This window comes from Orcinus orca, chromosome 13, assembly GCF_937001465.1.
Source record: "Orcinus orca chromosome 13, mOrcOrc1.1, whole genome shotgun sequence".
Lineage (NCBI taxonomy): Eukaryota > Metazoa > Chordata > Mammalia > Artiodactyla > Delphinidae > Orcinus > Orcinus orca.
Genome location: NC_064571.1, coordinates 36876043 through 36896009, shown reverse-complemented (window position 1 = coordinate 36896009; position 19967 = coordinate 36876043). Strand labels below are relative to the sequence as shown.

Sequence of the window (19967 nt, the reverse complement as noted above, 5' to 3'; positions counted from 1 at the left end):
AGTTGTAAAATTTCTAAATATGAGATATTCATAGCGGTAGTCAGCACTGCCAATCAAGGAATGCTCAGTGTAGATGACAGAGAAAATCCTATAGGATGTTCCCAGCCAACCTACACTACAGAGAATGAGCATGGTTGGGAGCAGAGAGGGCATGAGGGAACTCCTCCCTGCAGTGTACCTTGGCAGAGAGTGGAATGCAGCCTTGGCTCCAGTGGGGAGGGCAGGCTCAGCTGCTGAGCATTCAGGATCTGCCAGCATTCAGGAGTTGCTGTGTTTATTTTTGTTTTCCTGCCCTACTGTTTTATTACCTTTTTTTTTTTTTTTTAAACTGCTGGAGGTAGAGACACAGTCTTTCTTGGCCCAGGTTGAGGGAGAGGGATGCGAAGGTAAGCAGTTAAGCAATTTCTATAGTTTGTCTTTAAATTAAAAGATATTTCCTTTAAGGGACATCAGTTGAGAAGAAAGGAAAGCAGAATGCATTCTTTCACTCTAATTAGCCATTAACTAAAACACTCAGAAATCTTTGCTTTGTAGCACTTATGAAATGCTTGGGGACTTAGTGTGTATTCAAAAATCTGTCCCCAAAATTGGAGCTCTGTGACAGCAGGACTTCAGTAGAGGCAAAAAGAGCTAAAGAGAATGGAGGATTCTTTTGGGTTCTTTGATTCTATTTTGGATAGCTAATCCACTCTGAACATCAAGAAACCTTATACATACTTATATGTAATTTCTAAATACTAATTTTTTCCCTTTCCTTTTGCATTTTCAGGTAATGTTTGAAACTTACCAGTTTTCTGGAGTGTATGTAGCCATCCAGGCAGTTTTGACTTTGTATGCTCAAGGTAGGTGAAGCTTAACTTTTAGTATAATCAGTTCAGCAAATATTTATTAAATATGTTTGATGTCAGAGGAGTTTGATTTTTCGGTAAGTTGTAAGTCCCAGAAGAGCACAATATATATGTATTTATATTTATTCAAATATTTTAAGTATTTATTCAGATATTGCCACAATTTCTAAAATTTGTCAAATAAAATATACACATTTTTATTTTCTTTACTAAACAATGAAAGACTTAGGAAAAAGAAACTTATCAATTTTTTAAAAGTAGAAGGTTCGGGGCTTCCCTGGTGGCACAGTGGTTGAGAGTCTGCCTGCCAGTGCAGGGGACGCGGGTTCGTGCCCCGGTCCGGGAGGATCCCACGTGCCACGGAGCGGCTGGGCCCGTGAGCCATGGCCGCTGAGCCTGTGCGTCCGGAGCCTGTGCTCCGCAACGGGAGAGGCCGCAGCAGTGAGAGGCCTGCGTACCGCTAAAAAAAAAAAAAAAAAAAATTAAAAAAAAAAAAGTAGAAGGTTCCCTCTTTTAGGCTATTTAAAGTAAAAAATGTTTTATAAAGTGGAGAATGAAAATGGAATTTGTCCTCAGAATTGGCAGTTAAAAAAAAAATAGAGCCAAAATGTTAGTATAAATCATGTTTGTCAAATACATAATAGATTAAATACAAAGGAAAAGGCAGACATTTGAGAGTGCCTTCCTAACTTTTGAGGTGGATTTAATGGAGGGGAGCTACTGTGTTTTCTTGGTACTGCCGTTAGTAACTGCCTTGCTGTCCATTGGGAATAAAATAGTAGCCATGTAGGGAGAACTCTTTATATTCTGATGGTCTTATTGAGAACTTAAGGGGCCATCAGATATGTGCTACAGAGTTTGTTAGGCATTTAAAATGTAAAGATGCCTCAAGGACTTAGAATCTAATGGGGAAAAGCTACAGAAATTGATTCAGCATGTCAGAGAAGATTTCTGAAGGAGGTGACAATTAAGTCTTAAGCCTTAGTACTTAAGCAGTGTATGACAATACAGTTGACCCTTGAACAATGCTGGTTTGAACTGCATGAGTCCACTTATACATGAATATTTTTTAATAGTAAATACTACAGTACATGGTCCGTGGTTGGTTGAATCTGGGGATGTAGAGGAACCATGGATGCAGAGGGCCAATTATAAGTTATATGCAGGTTAACCCCCGTGTTGTTCAGGGGTCAGTTGTACTTGGGAAACAAACTAATATTGTCGTGATCCATCTGATTCTACACGTGCGTAAGTAAAAATCACTTTTCAAAATACATACTGGGTTTTTAAACTGTCTTTACTACTACATATAGATACTAAGAAAGTACTTGGGGAGAATTAAATTTTTAAAGAGGCTTTATTCATTCAACAAGTGTAGCATGTGCCTCGATTTCTGTTTAGTGCAGAGGATATGGCAGTGAGTAAAGTAAGCTACTCCGTAAGCTACGTGTGGTCTCCTTGTCCTTAAGGCAGTTACAGCCCAGCTGTGAGTGATTAGTGCTTGTGTGCACCTAGGTAATTTTGTTTCATTTTTTTTTTTGTAAATTTCAGAAATTATTTTAGAAAATACTTTGGAAAATAGATATTAAAAATTTTGAATCTAAGCTTTGAAATTGGTAATAATAGTTGCATTTAGGGGGTGGGGATGGGACGTTTCTGCTGAAATGATATTTTGTTTTAATTGAATGAAATTTACCTTAACAGATTTTTCTAGCAGTATTCATAAATTTATTTCTGTCCAAGGAGAAGATACCCTCTTTTAATTCCTGATACTTAGCTATTTTTATTTAACTGTTGAATTCTTAATTTTGAGAAATGATAGTCCAGTAATACTAATCAAAAGAACTCTAAGCCGTGGAAAAATTCTCCTTCTTAAACAAGGTGGCTAGTGCTAACCAGTTAAACCAAAAAAAGTAAGAAGCAGCATTCGGAGCCAGGGAAGGTTTTTGAATAAGAGAGAGGTAACACAGTGATTCAGGAAAGTATGTTTGACTGCATTTTGCAGACAGGATTGAGGGGAATAACAAATCATGGAGTCTGGGCTGGAAGTTAAAGTGGTCAGGGAAGGTATAAATGGAAAGGTAAGAACTAGATTGAGCTTTAAAGAATCCTTAGGAATGAAGTGGAAAGAATGAATAATCCAGTGACAGAAGGGTGTGGCACTGGAATCCGGTCAAATACGTAAGGGAGAGGCCAGTATGTAACCTAGTGGGAGTGTAGAAAATAAGGTGAGGTTGGATGGGAAGGTCTATTTGGAAAAGAAAATATGTAAATTGCTGCTTTAGTTGATATTACTGGGAGTATTTTTGAATTAATGATATTGTGGATTCTTCTTTTTTACAATAGAAAGTCTCTTGTTTAAAAGAATGCAACCTTAAGAGGCAGTGTATGATTTTTATGAAACTTAAAAAATCAGTCAAGGAAAAACAGATTATATCAACTTCAGTAGGAGGTGGTTTGAATAAACGTATTCCAAGATAAATCAGTTACTTAGTGCCTAATGAGAAAGAGGGAGAGTGCCTACTCAGGGATGGGACAATGATAAAAGAATGCTTGAGCAAATTGTAGATAATGCATATTCTGGTTAAAATTTTTTTTGTTGTTAAAAATATTATTAGACTATTAAAAACTACTAGAAAACATGAGTCAGAAAAAGTTTTGTCTTTCCTGAATTAACCCTGACACAAAAGGTGAAACAGTAATTTGCAGCCATTTATAGTTTTAAATAGCACATATGAGAAACAAGGCAGCTTCTTTGCTGTTTTTTAAGAGGTTTAACTGACATTGTCTTTTTGGTTTCTGGTGAATAATTGAAATGATCCTTCGGCTAGTCAAGATGAATTGTTCTCCGATTTCTAGCTATCTAGTATCAACAAATTTTCCAAACACAGTTTTGTCATATGACAAAAATAATAATAAAGAACTAGATTATTTCAACAGGTTCACTATCAACTTGTGTAATATTTACCTTTCACAATGGTTTTCGTAAAAGTTATCCATGATGCTCTAGAAAATTTTACTTTAAGGAAATTCAGGGATCCAGATTAAGTTGGAAGGAGAAATAAAGACCATGTTGTATTTTTCAGTCCTAGGTCTGAAAAATAGTCCTAGGGCTATCTCCTGGGGTAGCCCATGATTAGACTAAAAGTCTCACAGGAGGCATGTGAGAGAACACTGACTTTAGTGTCTGTGTATTCGAAATAAGCTGCAAAATAAGCAAATAATAAAGAAATGCTGGCTTTTAGACCATTCTGGTTGGTGACGTTTCTAGTTTGGTTTCTTTACCAATATTTGAAATTTGCTGGCTTTGATTTTTCTGATTTGGCTTTTTATTTACAACCTCATGGTTCTTCCACAGGTTTATTAACTGGAGTAGTGGTGGACTCTGGAGATGGTGTGACTCACATTTGCCCAGTGTATGAAGGCTTTTCTCTCCCTCACCTTACCAGGAGATTGGATATTGCTGGGAGGGATATTACCAGATATCTTATCAAGGTAAGCAAAAAAAAAATAATATCATAGAATTAGATTTTGTAGTTTTGTGTGTACCAACTTAACACAAAATTGAGTGTATCATCTCAGGATTCTAGCTAATCTGCACCACCAGAGAAGTGGCCCAGTTCATTATTCATATAAAATCCATATGAGATTCACACACGTGATCTCTTGTATACTAATGAGAGTTCATCATTACATAATTATATTTACTATTCCCAAGGAATGGGTAGAGAGGTATTTCAAAGATGGGGGAAGACTCTAAAACTTCCTTGAACAACCTAGGCAACCTTTCTGCCATAAGACCTTCCTTTGAACAGGTGGATGATAAAGTGTACTTGTGAATATAATTAGTTATAATTTTCTTTAAAACATTGCTGGATAAAGTATATAAGGCCACTATTTGGAGGCATGTGGGTTTTTTGTAATGTGGAAAAAAAAGGTTTAGAATGTTGTCTGTACCAGAATTCTGTAGTTAGTGTGTTCTCTCCAGGTCAGTCAGTGGCTCTCAGTCAGGGATGATGCTACCCCCCCAGGGACATTTTGCAGTGTCTGGAGACATTTTTTGGTTGTTACAGCTTTGCAGAAAGGCTGCTAAACATCCTACAATTAACAGGGCATCCCCTGCAACTAAGAATTGTAAGGTCCGATATGTCATTGGTTCTGCTGTGAAGAGACTGTTCTAGGATGAAATCTGTGCAATAAATTAGGTTGCATTAAGTCTTCACCTTGACATTGGGTTCCTTTAATCTCATTTAAAGTAATAATAAGATTGTTAATGAGAATTATAATACTCTCATTCTAAGCCAAAATTCTACTCGAAGGTGACTACCAAAGGAGTGCCCAAGGGATTTCTTTTGAACATAAGCCCAAAGATAAGGGGATTTGTTTTCTTAAGTTTTTATATGAAAATGTTGTTTATGATGCATATTATGTGGGGTTTTTTTGTTTTTAACAAATGCTATTGCCCATCTAATATGTGTCAGACATAATAGAAGTTAGGGATAAAACTTCATTAAAACCTGGGGTATTTCATGAATATGGTATTGATTGAGCAAATTGCAGAATTATAGGAGTCCAGTGTAAAATATTATTTATTAATAGATATTTTGCTCATTTTGGCCATTTATTATTCATGAACTGTTAATTCTGTCTCTCTGTGAAACTGAAATATAAATCCTATTATGGCAAGTAATATTCCCGTTTCTGAAATACTCAGTAAGAGCTAAGGCTTCACTGCCCATTGCATTTGGTATTGATGTGACATATTTAGAGAGCATTAATCGCTTTTGCAGAGTTGAACTCATTCAGATTACTTGTGGATTTACTGCTATTTTTTTGTACCAGCTGCTTCTGTTGCGGGGCTACGCCTTCAACCATTCTGCTGATTTTGAAACAGTTCGCATGATTAAAGAAAAATTGTGTTATGTGGGGTATAATATTGAGCAAGAGCAGAAACTGGCCTTAGAAACTACGGTATTAGTTGAATCTTACACAGTAAGTATTTCCAGTGTATAATATATATGTGGTTTTAAAATGGACAACTTTGGCTATTGGTGTATGCTTAAGGAGGTTTTCTTGGAATCCAGTATTTTTGGTTTGGGTTGTTATAATATGTATATGTGTGATCTTTAATGTCTTTCTACATTATGATTCTATGATTTAATTATTTTAGGATACCGTATAACATGAAATAAGGCAAAAATCATGTATTGCTTTTCTACTTTAGGATGCAGTTAGATGTGAGATATTATTTTGAGATTCTAGTACCTGGAATAGCATTTTTCAGCATGGGTTTCACATAATGTTATTTCTGTGAGATGTTAATAGGTATTTCACAGAAATTAAAATGGGGGCTAATTTTCAGGTAAGTTTGGGAGAGAGTTGATTTCACTTTATTAAAGGACTTCTCAGAGCCTTTGATATGCTGATTTGTACATGACTGCAGTAATTCCTCAGCATTTCATGGGGCTGGTGTTCTGAGATACTTTGGGAAGTGGTCATCCTATAGGATGGCTTTTATAATTCAGTAGGTGGCAGTCTTCCTGACTTAGTATTTTCTTAATGAGATGTTCAAAACAAATGTTAACTTGAAATTGAAACTGATGAGACTTAGAACCTAGTTATAGTTTACACTAGGGGAGTTGATCCTCCCTGAATTTTTAATGTATTGCTGTCTTTAAGTCTGTCATTCATCTGGGTATAAAGTACTTCCACATTGCATCTTTGATCAATGCATCTGGAGACATTTTTTGGTTGTTACAGCTTTGCAGGAAGGCTGTTAAACATCCTACAATGAACAGGGCATCCCCTGCAACTAAGAATTGTAAGGTCCAATATGTCATTGGTGCTGCTAGGATCTAGTAGTTATTAAAATGAAATTGAGTGATAGGCAATAAAAGCAAGTATTCTTAAACCATTTGATTCATGTAAACTCAACCTATCACAAATATGTACATAATAGTCATTTGAAAAATAATTATAGGGACTTCCCTGGTGGTCTAGCAGTTAAGACTCCGTGCTTCCATGTGGATGGCTAGTGGGAAGCTGCTGCATAGCACAAGGAGATCACCTCGATGCTTTGTGATGACCTAGAGGAGTGGGATAGGGAGGGTGGGAGGGAGGATCAAGAGCGGGAGGGGATATGGGGATATATGTATACATATAGCTGATTCACTTCGTTGTACAGCAGAAACTAATACAACATTGTAAAACAATTATACGCCAATAAAGATATTTTAAAAAAAAAGAAAAAAGGTTACCAGGGGATAAGGTGGGGGAGGGATAAATTGGGAAATCGGGATTGACATATACACACTACTATATATAAAATAGGTAACTAATAAGGACTTAATATATAGCATAGGCTACTCTATTCAGTACTCTGTAATGACCTATATGGTAAGAGAGTCTAAAAAAGAGTAGGTATATGTATATGTATAACTGGTTCACTTTGCTGTACACCTGAAGCTAACACAGCATTGTAAATCAACTGTATTCCAATAAAAATTATTTTTTAAAAAATTGGAAAAAAAAAAAAAAAAAGACTGCGCTTCCACTGCAGGGGGCATGGGTTTGATCCCTGGACGGGGAACTAAAGATCGTGTATGCCACATGGTACAGCCAAAAGAAAACAAAAACAAATATAAATGAATAGGGACTTCCCTGGTGGCACAGCGGTTAAGAATCCACCTGCCAATGCAGGGGACATGGGTTCGAGCCCTGGTCTGGGAAGATCCCACGTGCCGCGGAGCAGCCAAGCCCTTGAGCCACAACTACTGAGCTCGTGCCACAACTACTGAAGCCCGTGCACCTAGAGCCCGTGCTCTGCAACAAGAGAAGCCACCGCAATGAGAAGCCCGCACACCGCAACAAAGAGTAGCCCCCGCTCGCCGCAGCTAGAGAAAGCCCGCGCACAGCAGTGAAGACCCAACGCAGCCAAAACTAAATAAATCAAAAAAAAGAATAAAAATAATTATAAATTTTTATAAGTTATATTGTTTAATTTTAGAAGATACTGATCCAAATAGTCAATAAGTCAATACTTTGCAACTTAATGATCTCCAGATTTGCTCTGGGGAGTCTTTCCTGAAGCCTTCTTGGCAGTTACCCTAGATTTATAATTTGTCACCTACCTGACTTTGGAAGAAAGTGTCATGAGGCAGAGCATAAGGGAACTAGAAGTGTAAGACATATTTTATTTATTTATTCTCCTTTCTCAGAGAGTTTGAGGTAGGTTACAAAAATACATGCAACAAATAAACAGTGAACTGATGAGTAAATGAAGAGGGTTAAGAGTGGACAACTAACGGAAAGGGTAAGGTTTGGTGCAAAGAAATGGGAAGCATACAGTTTTAACAGATCCAAGAGGTAGTTCCTAGGGTAGGTGGCCCCAGGCTGGCCTGCAAATAGAGCTTTGAGAAGAGCCACACCATCAGAGGCTGGAAGGGCCAGGTACAGAGGTTTTGGTAACAGTAGTGTGCCATGTGAAGTTTTTCCATGTATCTTGGGGTGATTTCAAGTTTGGGTTTTAAAGTTTATTTTTTTTAAGGGTAAATTATTTTTTAAAGACATGTGATTTATAAAAAGATAATTTTGGAGTGATTGCTTTGCACATACTTGTAAACAATCATAGCAAACGGGGGTAAATGTCTTAAGGAACTTGCTTCATCATGCTTTGTCATATTGGAAAGTCAGTTTTGGAATCTAAACATAATTATTTTAATTATGTTATTTTAAACAAATATACTGTTAGAAATGTTAATGTAAAACTAATTCTGGTATGTCATACAGAAATGTGTCCAATGCCAGCGTATACAAGCATGCTTGTTACCTAGGTCAATTCAGTGAATTGTGAGGGAGTTTTTGTTTAACATTTCTCATTTAATTAAATATAAACATGATGTAACTTAAGAGTTTTCTGCACAAGGTCATGTTGTAATGGTATCTGACCAGTTGTTTAAATCTCATTTGCTTAAAATTATATTTATTCATTATCATTTAAAATTTAATAGGACCTAGTAAGTAGGATACAACAGAATTGCCCAATAAATAGTCTAGGTCAATATTCTTTAAGTTTTCTTGATCATACAATTTTTTTAGATTAAATGATTTGACAGAAGTTTCACACGTGATATAAAGTGTTTTGATGACAAAATAATAAAGTTTCCCAGAGTAATTATTTGGTGAAAGAAATTACTGAAAAATTTTAATTGAATTTGTCTGTGCTCCATGGTAAAAATATCCATAAACTCACAAATGTGTTAAAATGATAAGCAACACTGACTCCAGCAAAAATCTAGTTGCCATGGGCGATCAGCGCCACCTGTAGTGCTCACCTGCACACACCAGTGGACCATCACACACTCGTGCGTTGGCGAATCCTCCAAGAAATTCCTCCTATTTGGGGCCGTGACATACCATTTTAAAAGCAGAACATAGCATGATAATAAAAACAATTATTTTGATGTATTTAATTTACCTTTTTTATCTTTTTTTCAAAAATGTATTTTCAGAGAAATATATTGCTGATAATGATTTTGGTTCTAGAACAGGTGTTTATAAGTACTAACATCTAAAGAGCACTAGGAATTTTTTAAATCTTTTGCTGATACCTGATTGTTCTTGGTTTCTAGCTCCCAGATGGCCGCATTATCAAAGTTGGGGGAGAGAGATTTGAAGCACCAGAAGCTTTGTTTCAGCCTCACTTGATCAATGTTGAGGGAGTAGGTGTTGCTGAATTGCTTTTTAACACAATCCAGGCAGCTGACATCGATACCAGGTACATTAGAAATTGTTGTTTCAAAGTTATTTATCAGAAATAGATGGAATAGGCTTCCCTGGTGGTGCAGTGGTTGAGAGTCCGCCTGCCGATGCAGGGGACACGGGTTCGTGCCCCGGTCCGGGAAGATCCCACATGCCGCGGAGCGCCTGGGCCCGTGAGCCGTGGCCGCTGTGCCTGCGTGTCCGGAGCCTGTTGCTCCGCAACGGGAGAGGCCACGATAGTGAGAGGCCTGCGTACCGCAAAAAAAAGAGAAAAAGATGGAATATAAATAGCTAGAATGACCAAGTTGTCTGTTGTCTCACTCAGGTTTCTGATAGGATGACACGGGTTGTTGAACAGCATATATCATTGTGTCTCAGGTGCCTCTTTAATCTTATTTTGAAATAGTTTAAATGTTGAAAGTTGCAAGAATAGAATAGAGAACTCCTATACACTGTCCAGTTTTCAGTTTTACTGATTTTAACATTCTGCATGTTCGTGTGCTCTCTCTCTCTTCTTTCTTGAGCCATTTGAGTAGGTTGTATGCATAAGTCCTCTTTACTGCTTAATATTCACTTTGTATTTCTTAGGAATGAGGCTATTCTCTTACAGCCACAGCGCATTATTGAGTTCTGGGGATTGATTACTGACATACTTTCATCTACCATCTATTTCAGTTTTGTTCACTGTCCCAATAATGTCCTTTATACAGTTTTTCTTTTCTCCAGTAAAGGATCAAATCTAAGGTCACACATTGTATTTAGTCGTCATGTCTCTTAGTCACCTTTTATCTATTATAGTTCCTCAGTCTTTTATGACATTGATATCTCTGCAGAGTACAATTTGGGTTTGAATGTTTTCTCATGATTAGATTTAGATTGTGCATTTTTGGCTAGAACAGTACTTAAGTGATGTGTCCTTCTCAGGTTATCACATCCAGAGTGATGTCTGTTTGCTCCGAATTGGTGATATTAGTGTTAAACTCTTAATGAAGTTTCCTGTTTTCTCCACTGTGTACGTTTTCTTTTTTTTCCTTTCCTGACTTTTAAGTAATTTGTGGGAAAATACTTTGAGACTGTGTAAATCTCCTGTTCCTCATCAAACTCTGGCCCCCACCCCTTTTGGCGTCTGTTGATGATTCTTGCCTAAATCCATTTTTATTGTGATGGTTGCAGACAGGTGATTTTTTCTCATTCTGTCATTCTGTATTTATTAGTTGGCATTCTAGCATAAAGAAGTCCTTTTCCTTTCTCCCTTGTTTTGTTTGTTGATTATCAGTATGGTCTCATGATTTTATTTGGTGGATTATAATTTATTACTGCCTTATTTCATTTTGGTGCTAAATTGTTCCTGATATCGCCTGTGAGAGCCCCTTCAAGCAAGCTCCTGTGTCCTTTGATGTGCCCTCATCTCTTTTTGAGCACATTCTACTTCATTCTGTTTTGTGGCACAGGATATTCCTGGCTCATCTTTAATTTTGTTTTCTGAATAGGTAGTGAAAACTATACAAAAAAGTATACTCAGAAGTATTACTCTCCCCACCCCTTGTCTTTCACCCTAGTCCTCCTCCCTCTTTTTTATTTTCTTGCACAAAAGGTAGCATACTGTAAATACTCCTTTGCACTTTGCTTTTTTCACTTAATGTATTTGAAACAAGCTTTTTTTTTTAATGTCTAAAACTGCCTTCTTTTTATACGGCAGGTTTTTATTATCCGTTTTATTCACGTGTGTATGTATGTCTATCCCAATCTCCCAATTCATCCCCTGCCCTGCCCCCGCTTTCCCTCCTTGGTGTCCACATGTTTGTTCTCTACATCTGCCACTTCCTAGGGGTTGTCCTTATTCTTTGTTCCAGTTGCATTCTTTTTTCCAGTGTGATAATGCAGTGATAATGCTGCATTTAATAACCTTGTGCACACTGTGTCTTTGTATTGTTGGGCATATATATTCTGAAAAAATGTCTGGGGGGAATAGTTGGGTTGAAGGATAAATGTGTGTGGTTTTGTTATTGCTCAGTTCCCTTCTATGAAAGTTGTACCCTTTCTTTTTCCCACCAGTCATATATGAGGGCACCTGTGTCCCCAACAGCTTGTTCACACAGTTTTTCAGCATTTTACTTTTATGCCAAGTCTAATGAGTGAGAAATGATATCTTAATGTAGTTTTAATTTGTGTTTCTCTTAAGATTGAAGTTGAATATATTTTTCTATGTCTAGGGCCATTTTTATATCTTATCCTGGTGAATTATCTGTTTGTGGCTTTTGCCTGTTCTATGGAATTAAAAAAAAATGTTTTCTCTCAGTTTTTGAAAAAGTTCTTTTTATATTAGCTCTGTGATATCTATTGCAGACAGTTTGTCATTTTTCATTTGTCTCTTATGGTGTTTTTGGCCATACAAAATTTTGTTTTTATTTAGTTATATAAAAAGATCTATAATCTTTTATTGCATCTAGAGTTTGAGTCATAGTTTAGAAAGCTCTCTTTGTACTCAAGTTATTGAGAAATTCACTCAGAAGCATTTTATTAAGCAAGTGTTTGCCTACTTCTTTATTTAACCCTGAATGAAATAACCCCCTAATTTTTGTGGGCTGGCTGGGGAACAGGCTGGTAATGGAAATTAATAAAAATAGCAGTTGGCTTATAAAAAGCTATAAATCTAATGGAAGATGATCAAAAATCTCATCTAGACTTAATAATTATGATCAATTCTTACGGTAGGGATTGGGTAGATGCTTTTGTCCCTTGATTTAATGATCACTAATAGCAAAATTATATTTCAAAGTGCATTCCTATTGGTAGTGATTAAAGTTTTGGTGTTCCTAAAGCAATGGAGTGAGGTTCAGTACCCTCTCCACGTTGCTAGCTCTGGAAAGCAGCACAACTCAGATTTTGTTTTGCATGTCCTGTGTGTTGAAAGCATACATGTAAATGCTCATGGGGGGCTTCCCCGGTGGTGCAGTGGTTAAGAATCCGCCTGCCAATGCAGGGGACACGGGTTCGAGCCCTGGTCTGGGAAGATCCACATGCTGTGGAGCAACTAAGTCTGTGCACCACAACTACTGAGCCTGCACTCTAGAGCCTGTGAGTCACAACTACTGAAACCCGCGTGCCTAGAGCCTGTGCTCAGCAACCAGAGAAGAGCCCGTGCACCGCAACGAAGAGGAGCCCCTGCTCGCCACAACTAGAGAAAGCCCGTGCACAGCAACGAAGACCCAGTGCAGCCAAAAATAAATAAATAAAAATAAATTAATTTTAAAAATAAAATAAAAATAAATGCTCATGGGCATTTACCACATGTAGCTATACCTCAACAACTTAGTTTATGTCACACTCATGTGCATACTTCTGCAATTAAAAACAATACAGAACTTATTCTAGAAGCTAGAATTATAATAGCCTGAGCCTTTGAGAACCTGAAAGTAAGTAAAAACCTGGAAGTGAGTTTGAATGAGGCCAAAATGGATGTGACTTAGCTCCTGAGTTTTACTAGGAGAAGAGTTCCTCAGACCCTCACTTCAGATGATGTTACTTTTACTACGTATGCGGTTATTTTAGATTTGATTATCTGGTATCATGACCAACAGCATATTTAAGGAAGAAAGCGAGGACTGCTCTAAGAAGAAGCAAGCACATCAATCTAACCAAAAATAGTAGCTGACGGCCTCAAAGCAAAGGAGCAAAGCAAGAACTGGAATCGTGGTAGAATATGGTTAATTATAGTAAACAACCACATCTAAGTGGCTCTGTGGAAGCACTGTGATAGCACAGTCCAAATACTTCAAGTTTGTAATGTAAACTGGTCATTACTAAAAGACTCAATTACATTTGCAAGAAAATGTTATGTGCTTTAGAAGTATTGTTATCAAAATGCTAATAATTTTATATATAAAGAGGGTTTATTATCTATTAACAGTAGTAATAGCAAACATTCAGCCTTGTGGTTTACATGTTGAATTTTATTTAATTCTCCCAGCAGCCACCTGAGGCTCATGTAAATAAAAGCAACTCTGAGATACTGTTTTCCTAATCTGAAACCCCTAATGAATACCTATTGTGTTTTTCTAGATCTGAATTCTATAAGCACATTGTGCTTTCTGGAGGGTCTACTATGTACCCTGGGCTGCCATCACGGTTGGAACGAGAGCTTAAACAGCTTTACTTAGAACGAGTGTTGAAGGGAGATGTGGAAAAGCTTTCTGTAAGTATCAATCAATAATTCAACTGTTAACATACTTTTAAAACCCTGTAAAATAGTTTGTGACTCTTGACAGCCACCAGAGGGAGCAAGAAGTCTTTCTAAACAAATTTCTAATGCAGTCTAGTGTAGCCTTGAAGAGGTAGGAAGAAGTAAATGGTTCAAGATGAGCTTTGTCTCAGGGCGGTCCTAGTGCCGGGGCACCTCTGTATTCAGTGTATCGAGGCACCTGGGCCCAGGGCCAGATGTTTTGGTTCATCTGTAACAAACAGTCTGGAGCCAGAGGTGCCTGTAAGTATATGGGAAGAACCTGTTGTACTATGGGGAGAGAAAGACCCCTTTGGGTTTGTTTTTTTTTAACTTGTTTTTTTAATATGTAGTCAGCATTCAGTGCTACTCTTGGACTGTCTCATGTTTCTGACTGAGTTATTTTCTGGCTGTTTCTTGCATATGTCTTATCTCCCCAATCAGATTGTAAACAACACCGTGTCTCCAGTTCTTTTGCATCCCCGTCAACTATCATAGCTCTTGAAACAGACTTTAATTGGTAGTTGTTGGTGTGTAGAGTAGGAAGAAATTTTTAAACTAGTACGTAACAGTTGGTGGTTATTTGGCATTGATTTTTTTTCTACAAACCCTGGACTGTGTGAAGTATACTATACATACTATGCATTCAATTAAGAGTCGTTTAATTCTAAATTAATCTCTGAGGTTCATCTCACCAACTTTGATCAGTTTATATAATGAGATTACATCCTACAGAGGGCTGTATGTATTAGAGACACTATGTCACATCTTTTATTTGTGACTCAAATTGTTGAAATTAAATTGTGTGTGGACTCATACATTAAACAAATTAAAAGACTCAAAAGGAGCCATGTTGTCTAAGTACTTCACTCATTTGTCTGACTTTGAGTATACATATAATTTAAAATCAGTCTCAGATGATTATTTAGCAAATGCTTCTTGAACTCCTCCTAGGTGCCAAACACTTGTCTAGATGGTGGGAGAAACAAAACAGTGGTGAACAAAACCAAAAATCCCCGCGTTTAGTTTGTGAATAATATATCAGTAGTAATAAGCACTATGGAGAAGTCAGGTTAGGGGCTAGAGAGCGGGCAGTGATTGGGGGAGATGGTGTGCTCCTTTGTGTAGTGTGATCAGAGAAGTACTCCCGTGAGATAAGATGTAAGTCTTATTCAGCCACGGGGAAGAGTTTGGCTTTCCTCCTATTGAGGAAGGAGGATCTTGCGCAGAGATGGTAGGATCTGACTTGTTTAAAGGATCATTAAGTCTGGGTGGTGAATAGATTGTTGAGGGAAGGGAGGAGGAAAGGTGAAATCACAAGACAGGTTAGGAGGCTCTGAGAGGAGGAAGGAGCTGGGAGAGGTTTATAAGATAGACGAGGAGGTGTGAAGTGGTGTCTTGCAGAGTGCAAGAGAGAAGAGAAATGTCACGGGATTGCCGAGCAGCACTGAGGGGCTCAGCTGAGGTAACGTTTAAAGCTAGATGTTGAGTTTCTCCGACACGTGTTCAGTTGCTTGAAGGCAGGGGCAGAGCAAGAGAGTTGATCACCCGAGTTGGTGTTCTGCCGAGTGAGGGAGAGAAAGACAGAATCACTGAGGATGATGTCAGGACATGGTGGAGAGAGCACGCAGACGTGCCACAGAGCGGGTATGAGGAGGAATAACCTGGGCATCTATAGCTGCCCTGGGCAAAGAGGGGTGGTGGATGGAGTAGTCAGATAGGGTGAGTTTCTGAGTGGCTGTGGAGTTGCATGGAGGAGGGAGAGAACAGTGAACAAGAATTACTGTTACCAACCTCCAGAGTTAGGCAGGTAGTGAGAGAGAGAGAAATAGCAGCCAGTTGAGAAAGCTGCAGGGGCAGTGGTGTCCTCAGGGGCTAGCCAGGTGTCCCCGAGAGCGGCGTTGCCAAACCATAGCCCTGGACCAAACCTGGCTGTTCTATAAAGTTTTTTGGAACACAGCCAGACCCATTCTTTTGTCACATAATATGTTACCTATTGTCACATATTGTCTCTGGCTGCCTTTAGGTGTTGCCATAGAGACCTGCAGAGCCTCAAGTGCTTAGTCTCTGGTCCCTTGCAGAAAAAGTTTGCTGACCCCTGCCAAAGAGTAAAAAAGTAACTAGAACAGTTAGAACAGTAGGTTAGCCTCAGAATTAATAAGTAAACAGATGTTTTTCTATGTCATGTGTTATGACAGATCCTACGGTTCATTTATGTGATGTAAAGACAATGTAGAATGACATAGTTATTTTGAGTCTTTTTGCGGGATTTGTGACTTTGTAAATAAAACTGCTGTTTCATTTTGAGGTTTCTCTTTCAGGTGTTGACTGACCTACAGATGGAGGTCTTTGTTAGACAGTTAATAGTGGCTCCTGCTTGTCTTTAATTTTGGTTACTGTGTTCATTTTTTCCAACATCCTCATAATTTATTTTGACCGTATTAGGCCTTGTTTATTTTGAGAACATTTCGTTTGAATTTGAGAGAATAGAAAGTGAGCTTTGCTTATAAGAAAAGAACTTAAAACTTACTCTATTGCATGGGACTACAATCATAGGGGCGTGAGACCTTGAAGAAACTATAGCAGTCCGCTTATCCCAACTCTTCATTTGACAGCTGGCCAGGTGATTTGCCCATTAGTGGGAAACCTGTCACAGGGCTCTGGTACTTGGGCTCTTGGTAGGGCGAACATGGAATTCTTTGTTCAAATCAGGCTGCTTTTGAGAGTGACCAGGAGTGTAGTTAACGATGGGGCCACAGGTGTACATTGCGACTGTTCTAAGCACACTGGGATGGATGTGTGATCTCCTGGCTGTGAGTTTTGGGCAAATTACAAAATTTCTCTCTCTAACTGAGATACTTACGTCACAGGACCTCTGTGAGAATTCAACAAGAGAATATAAGAAAAAGTCATTTTCATAAAGCAGAAAGCACCACGCGTGTGACGTTTTATCATCTCTTTCTCCTTTAGAAATTCAAGATCCGCATTGAAGACCCACCCCGCAGAAAGCACATGGTATTCCTGGGTGGCGCAGTTCTAGCGGACATCATGAAGGACAAAGACAACTTCTGGATGACCCGACAGGAATACCAAGAGAAGGGTGTTCGTGTGCTGGAGAAACTTGGGGTGACTGTTCGATAAACTGCGAAGCTGGTTCCCATCACGCCCCTAATGCTTTCTTTTTTCCTTTATTGCCAATCTTTGAACTCATTCAACTCCAGGACATGGATGAGGCCTCTCTGTGCCCTTTGACTGGAAAGGTCAGGTTTTATTCTGGTGTCTTGCAGAAGTTTTGTTAAATTTGTGTTGATGTGGGTAAATCTGACTGCTTAATTCCACCACTTCCCTGCAAACACTAGAGGGCCGGGGTCCTGTCTGCTGCTCTGTTTCTCCTAAGTAGGCATTTAGATCATTCCTGTAGCCTTCCTATTTTCACTTTCCTGTTCTAATGCTGCTAGTTTTTAGTCTTTAGCACACTAGGTGGTATGCCTTTATTAGCATAAGAAAAAACAACTTCCACAGGAGCTTTTATGTGTTATTGGGGTAGGGTGGTGAGGGCTGAGTGGGCGGCTGCTGAACCCTTTGTAGCGTTTCCCCTGTGGTGTGGCGCTTTCTGTGTTACTACTGCAGCTTTAAGTACCTTAAAGCTTCTGGTATTAACATTTTAGGGAAATGGTTGGCTCAGAACTAAAGCGTTTGGGGTGGGGTTTTGCTTGGAGGAAAGGGGGGGGTTTGATTTTATTTTTTTGATTTTTGAGCTTTTCTGCTCTGGGGTACGTAAGATGAACTTTATTTACAGTACTTTGATTTGGCAGGTTTTCTACTTTTGGTCTGCCTGGAACTATTTCCATATGCTGTAAAAAGCAAGTGTAGTGTCCCATTATTATGTGACTTAGGGATTTTTTATTTGTTTTTTAAAATCAACCAGATCAGCTGGGAGTAGACTCCCTAGAATCTACCAATGGAAAAGTAACATTGAAAAAAAGCCTTTGGAAATTCAAATTACAGACAAAAAGTGCTTAAGAGCTGGTATTTTTCTAAGTGCTTCTGTTAATACCAGAAGCATTAAGGTAACCCAGTGCCAAGTACCATTCTTGCAAAATTCTTTTATATAACCAACCAGTGCTTATTTAATAAAAACAAGTAGATACATATAAATAATTACTGGCAGTAGGTTATAATTATTGGGTTAAAAATAACATTGAAATATGGGACTTGTGCCAGTTGGGTAATTTTCACTAGTTTTTTTTTGTTGCTATGTTTTCATTTAGAACCTGGAAGTGGAGTAAAATTTGACTATTTAAAATGTTGGCCAAAAAAAAAATCAAGATTTAAATGCATATTTGTACTGAAAAACTAATCATAACTACTAAATCTCAGCCATCTTAAGCTTGAAAGAAGAATTGTTGGTATTTTGTAAATGTTAGCCGATTTACCTGTCAGAAAACCATATTTATGAATCCTGTTGGTATTGCTTGGTATCTGAAAAAATATCAAATAGTACCCAGACTTGAATTCCTTCTAAATTTGAAAAATAAAGTAATAAGAAATTGTATCACTCTAAGTACAAAATGCACATTCTGGAGAAAAATGTTTTTCTTCATTTCAAAACATTCTTTACTAATAACGACTTTGAAAGAAGCAGCGTACTTTTTTGGGTGACTGAAATTGGAGAAATTATTGGCTATAGCATCTGTTTTTTTGTGAAGAAACTTAAAAATCAGTTTATATGAAATGAGCAGCAAAAGAAGGTTAGTTTTAATTATGCAGCTTCTGTTAATATTGTGTATTTTTTGTCTGTTTTACCTCAATTTGAACAAGTAAAAGAAGTTTGCCTGCATGCTGGACATGCTTCAGTACACGTGAATAGCCTATGAATAACGTTTGTTAGATTTTAGGGACGTGGGTATCAGAGTCACTTTGGAATTCTAAAGTGTTCCTAAGTCATGTTCTTATAAATCCCCCCCACCCCAGCCTTTTGAATACTGAGTTGTTAAAGGACACAGATGTAGGACCAGTATCTACTAGTTCATTTCAGGTAAATGGATTGACTTCTGACCTTTGGTCATGATTTTAAAATATGGAGGTAGAAGACAACAAAAAATGGGATAGACTCTTAAATAAAGCAATGAAAGCATTTGTCATTTGTCCCTTGAATGTAGAATTTGGTTTTAATTTTATAATTCTGCTAGCAAACATGACAGTTAAAATGATGTATTAATATATAGAAAGAGTATAGTTTTTAAATTACATTTTATAATTTTCCTATTCCAAGGTGAAATAACGCATTTAGTAATTTGGGGGTGGGGTGGGGAAGTATCATGTTTAATTGGAGTTGTCAGGTATGAGTCCCTCAGAAATTAAATTTTTTTCGGTTTTAAAAGAGATCTGATATATAGCTCTTGAAAACCTTTGTCACTTAAATTTCCAATAATTAAAATTCTTTTCTTTTAAAATTAGAATTGCCAATGCCTTGACCTTTGAGAAGGGTTTCTTAGAAATAGGTCCTGCATTTAAACTTTTTTCTTTAAAATGTGTTATTGGAAAAAAAAATGTGGTATTGGATGTTAACTTTTACACAGTTCTGAGCACTGTCAACAATATTTGGAAAGTATTTTGAGAGATCAATGGAAAGTTAAACATTGTAAATTTAACATGAATACACTTCTTTTTGATTCAGAAAATAAAATCAGATTTTTCAAAGTAAATTTGAATTTTGTCTTTGTTTTTCCTCTTAATAGTATTTCTCTTTGGTTTCATTTTCTTATTTTTATTCATATTTTCGTTTTTGCTAATGCAAGACGTATCGACAACTTTATGCTAGTTGTTAGGCAAAGTTCAGTTCAGTGACATTCTACTATATGACAAAAAATAATTTATTTTTGGTGTGATCTTTATTTCTGATATGATTTTAAATACCTAAGGGGGGGCGGAAAACCCTAGGAATAAAAGCAAATCACAGCTACAGCTCTGTTAGACTTTTTTCCCTCTAGGAGACTGTTTTGTCTCCCGGAAGATTTAAGGAGGCTTTGGCAGTGTTAGGAATGCTCGAGAGATCTATATGGAACATGCCTCTTTTCAACAACATTTTACTTCATCTGCAGACTTCTAGGCATATTATTTTTAACAAAGCAACTAAA

At 37.6% G+C, this 19967-nt stretch overlaps 1 protein-coding gene across 2 annotated transcripts in view; it reads left to right on the top strand.

Moving 5' to 3' along the window:
• ACTR2 (actin related protein 2) overlaps positions 1-19535 on the top strand; it is a 35366-nt gene extending 15831 nt beyond the window's left edge. Inside the window, exons 4-9 of one of the 2 annotated variants that reach the window (XM_004280621.4) lie at positions 770-842; positions 4207-4343; positions 5691-5840; positions 9479-9624; positions 13671-13803; positions 16798-19535. In XM_004280621.4, the coding sequence (XP_004280669.1) occupies positions 770-842; positions 4207-4343; positions 5691-5840; positions 9479-9624; positions 13671-13803; positions 16798-16968 (810 nt within the window). In that variant the 3' untranslated portion in view covers positions 16969-19535. The remainder of the gene's footprint in view (positions 1-769; positions 843-4206; positions 4344-5690; positions 5841-9478; positions 9625-13670; positions 13804-16797) is intronic. The other variant, XM_033407197.2, reaches the window with a different exon arrangement.
• The last annotated feature ends 432 nt before the right edge of the window (positions 19536-19967 follow it).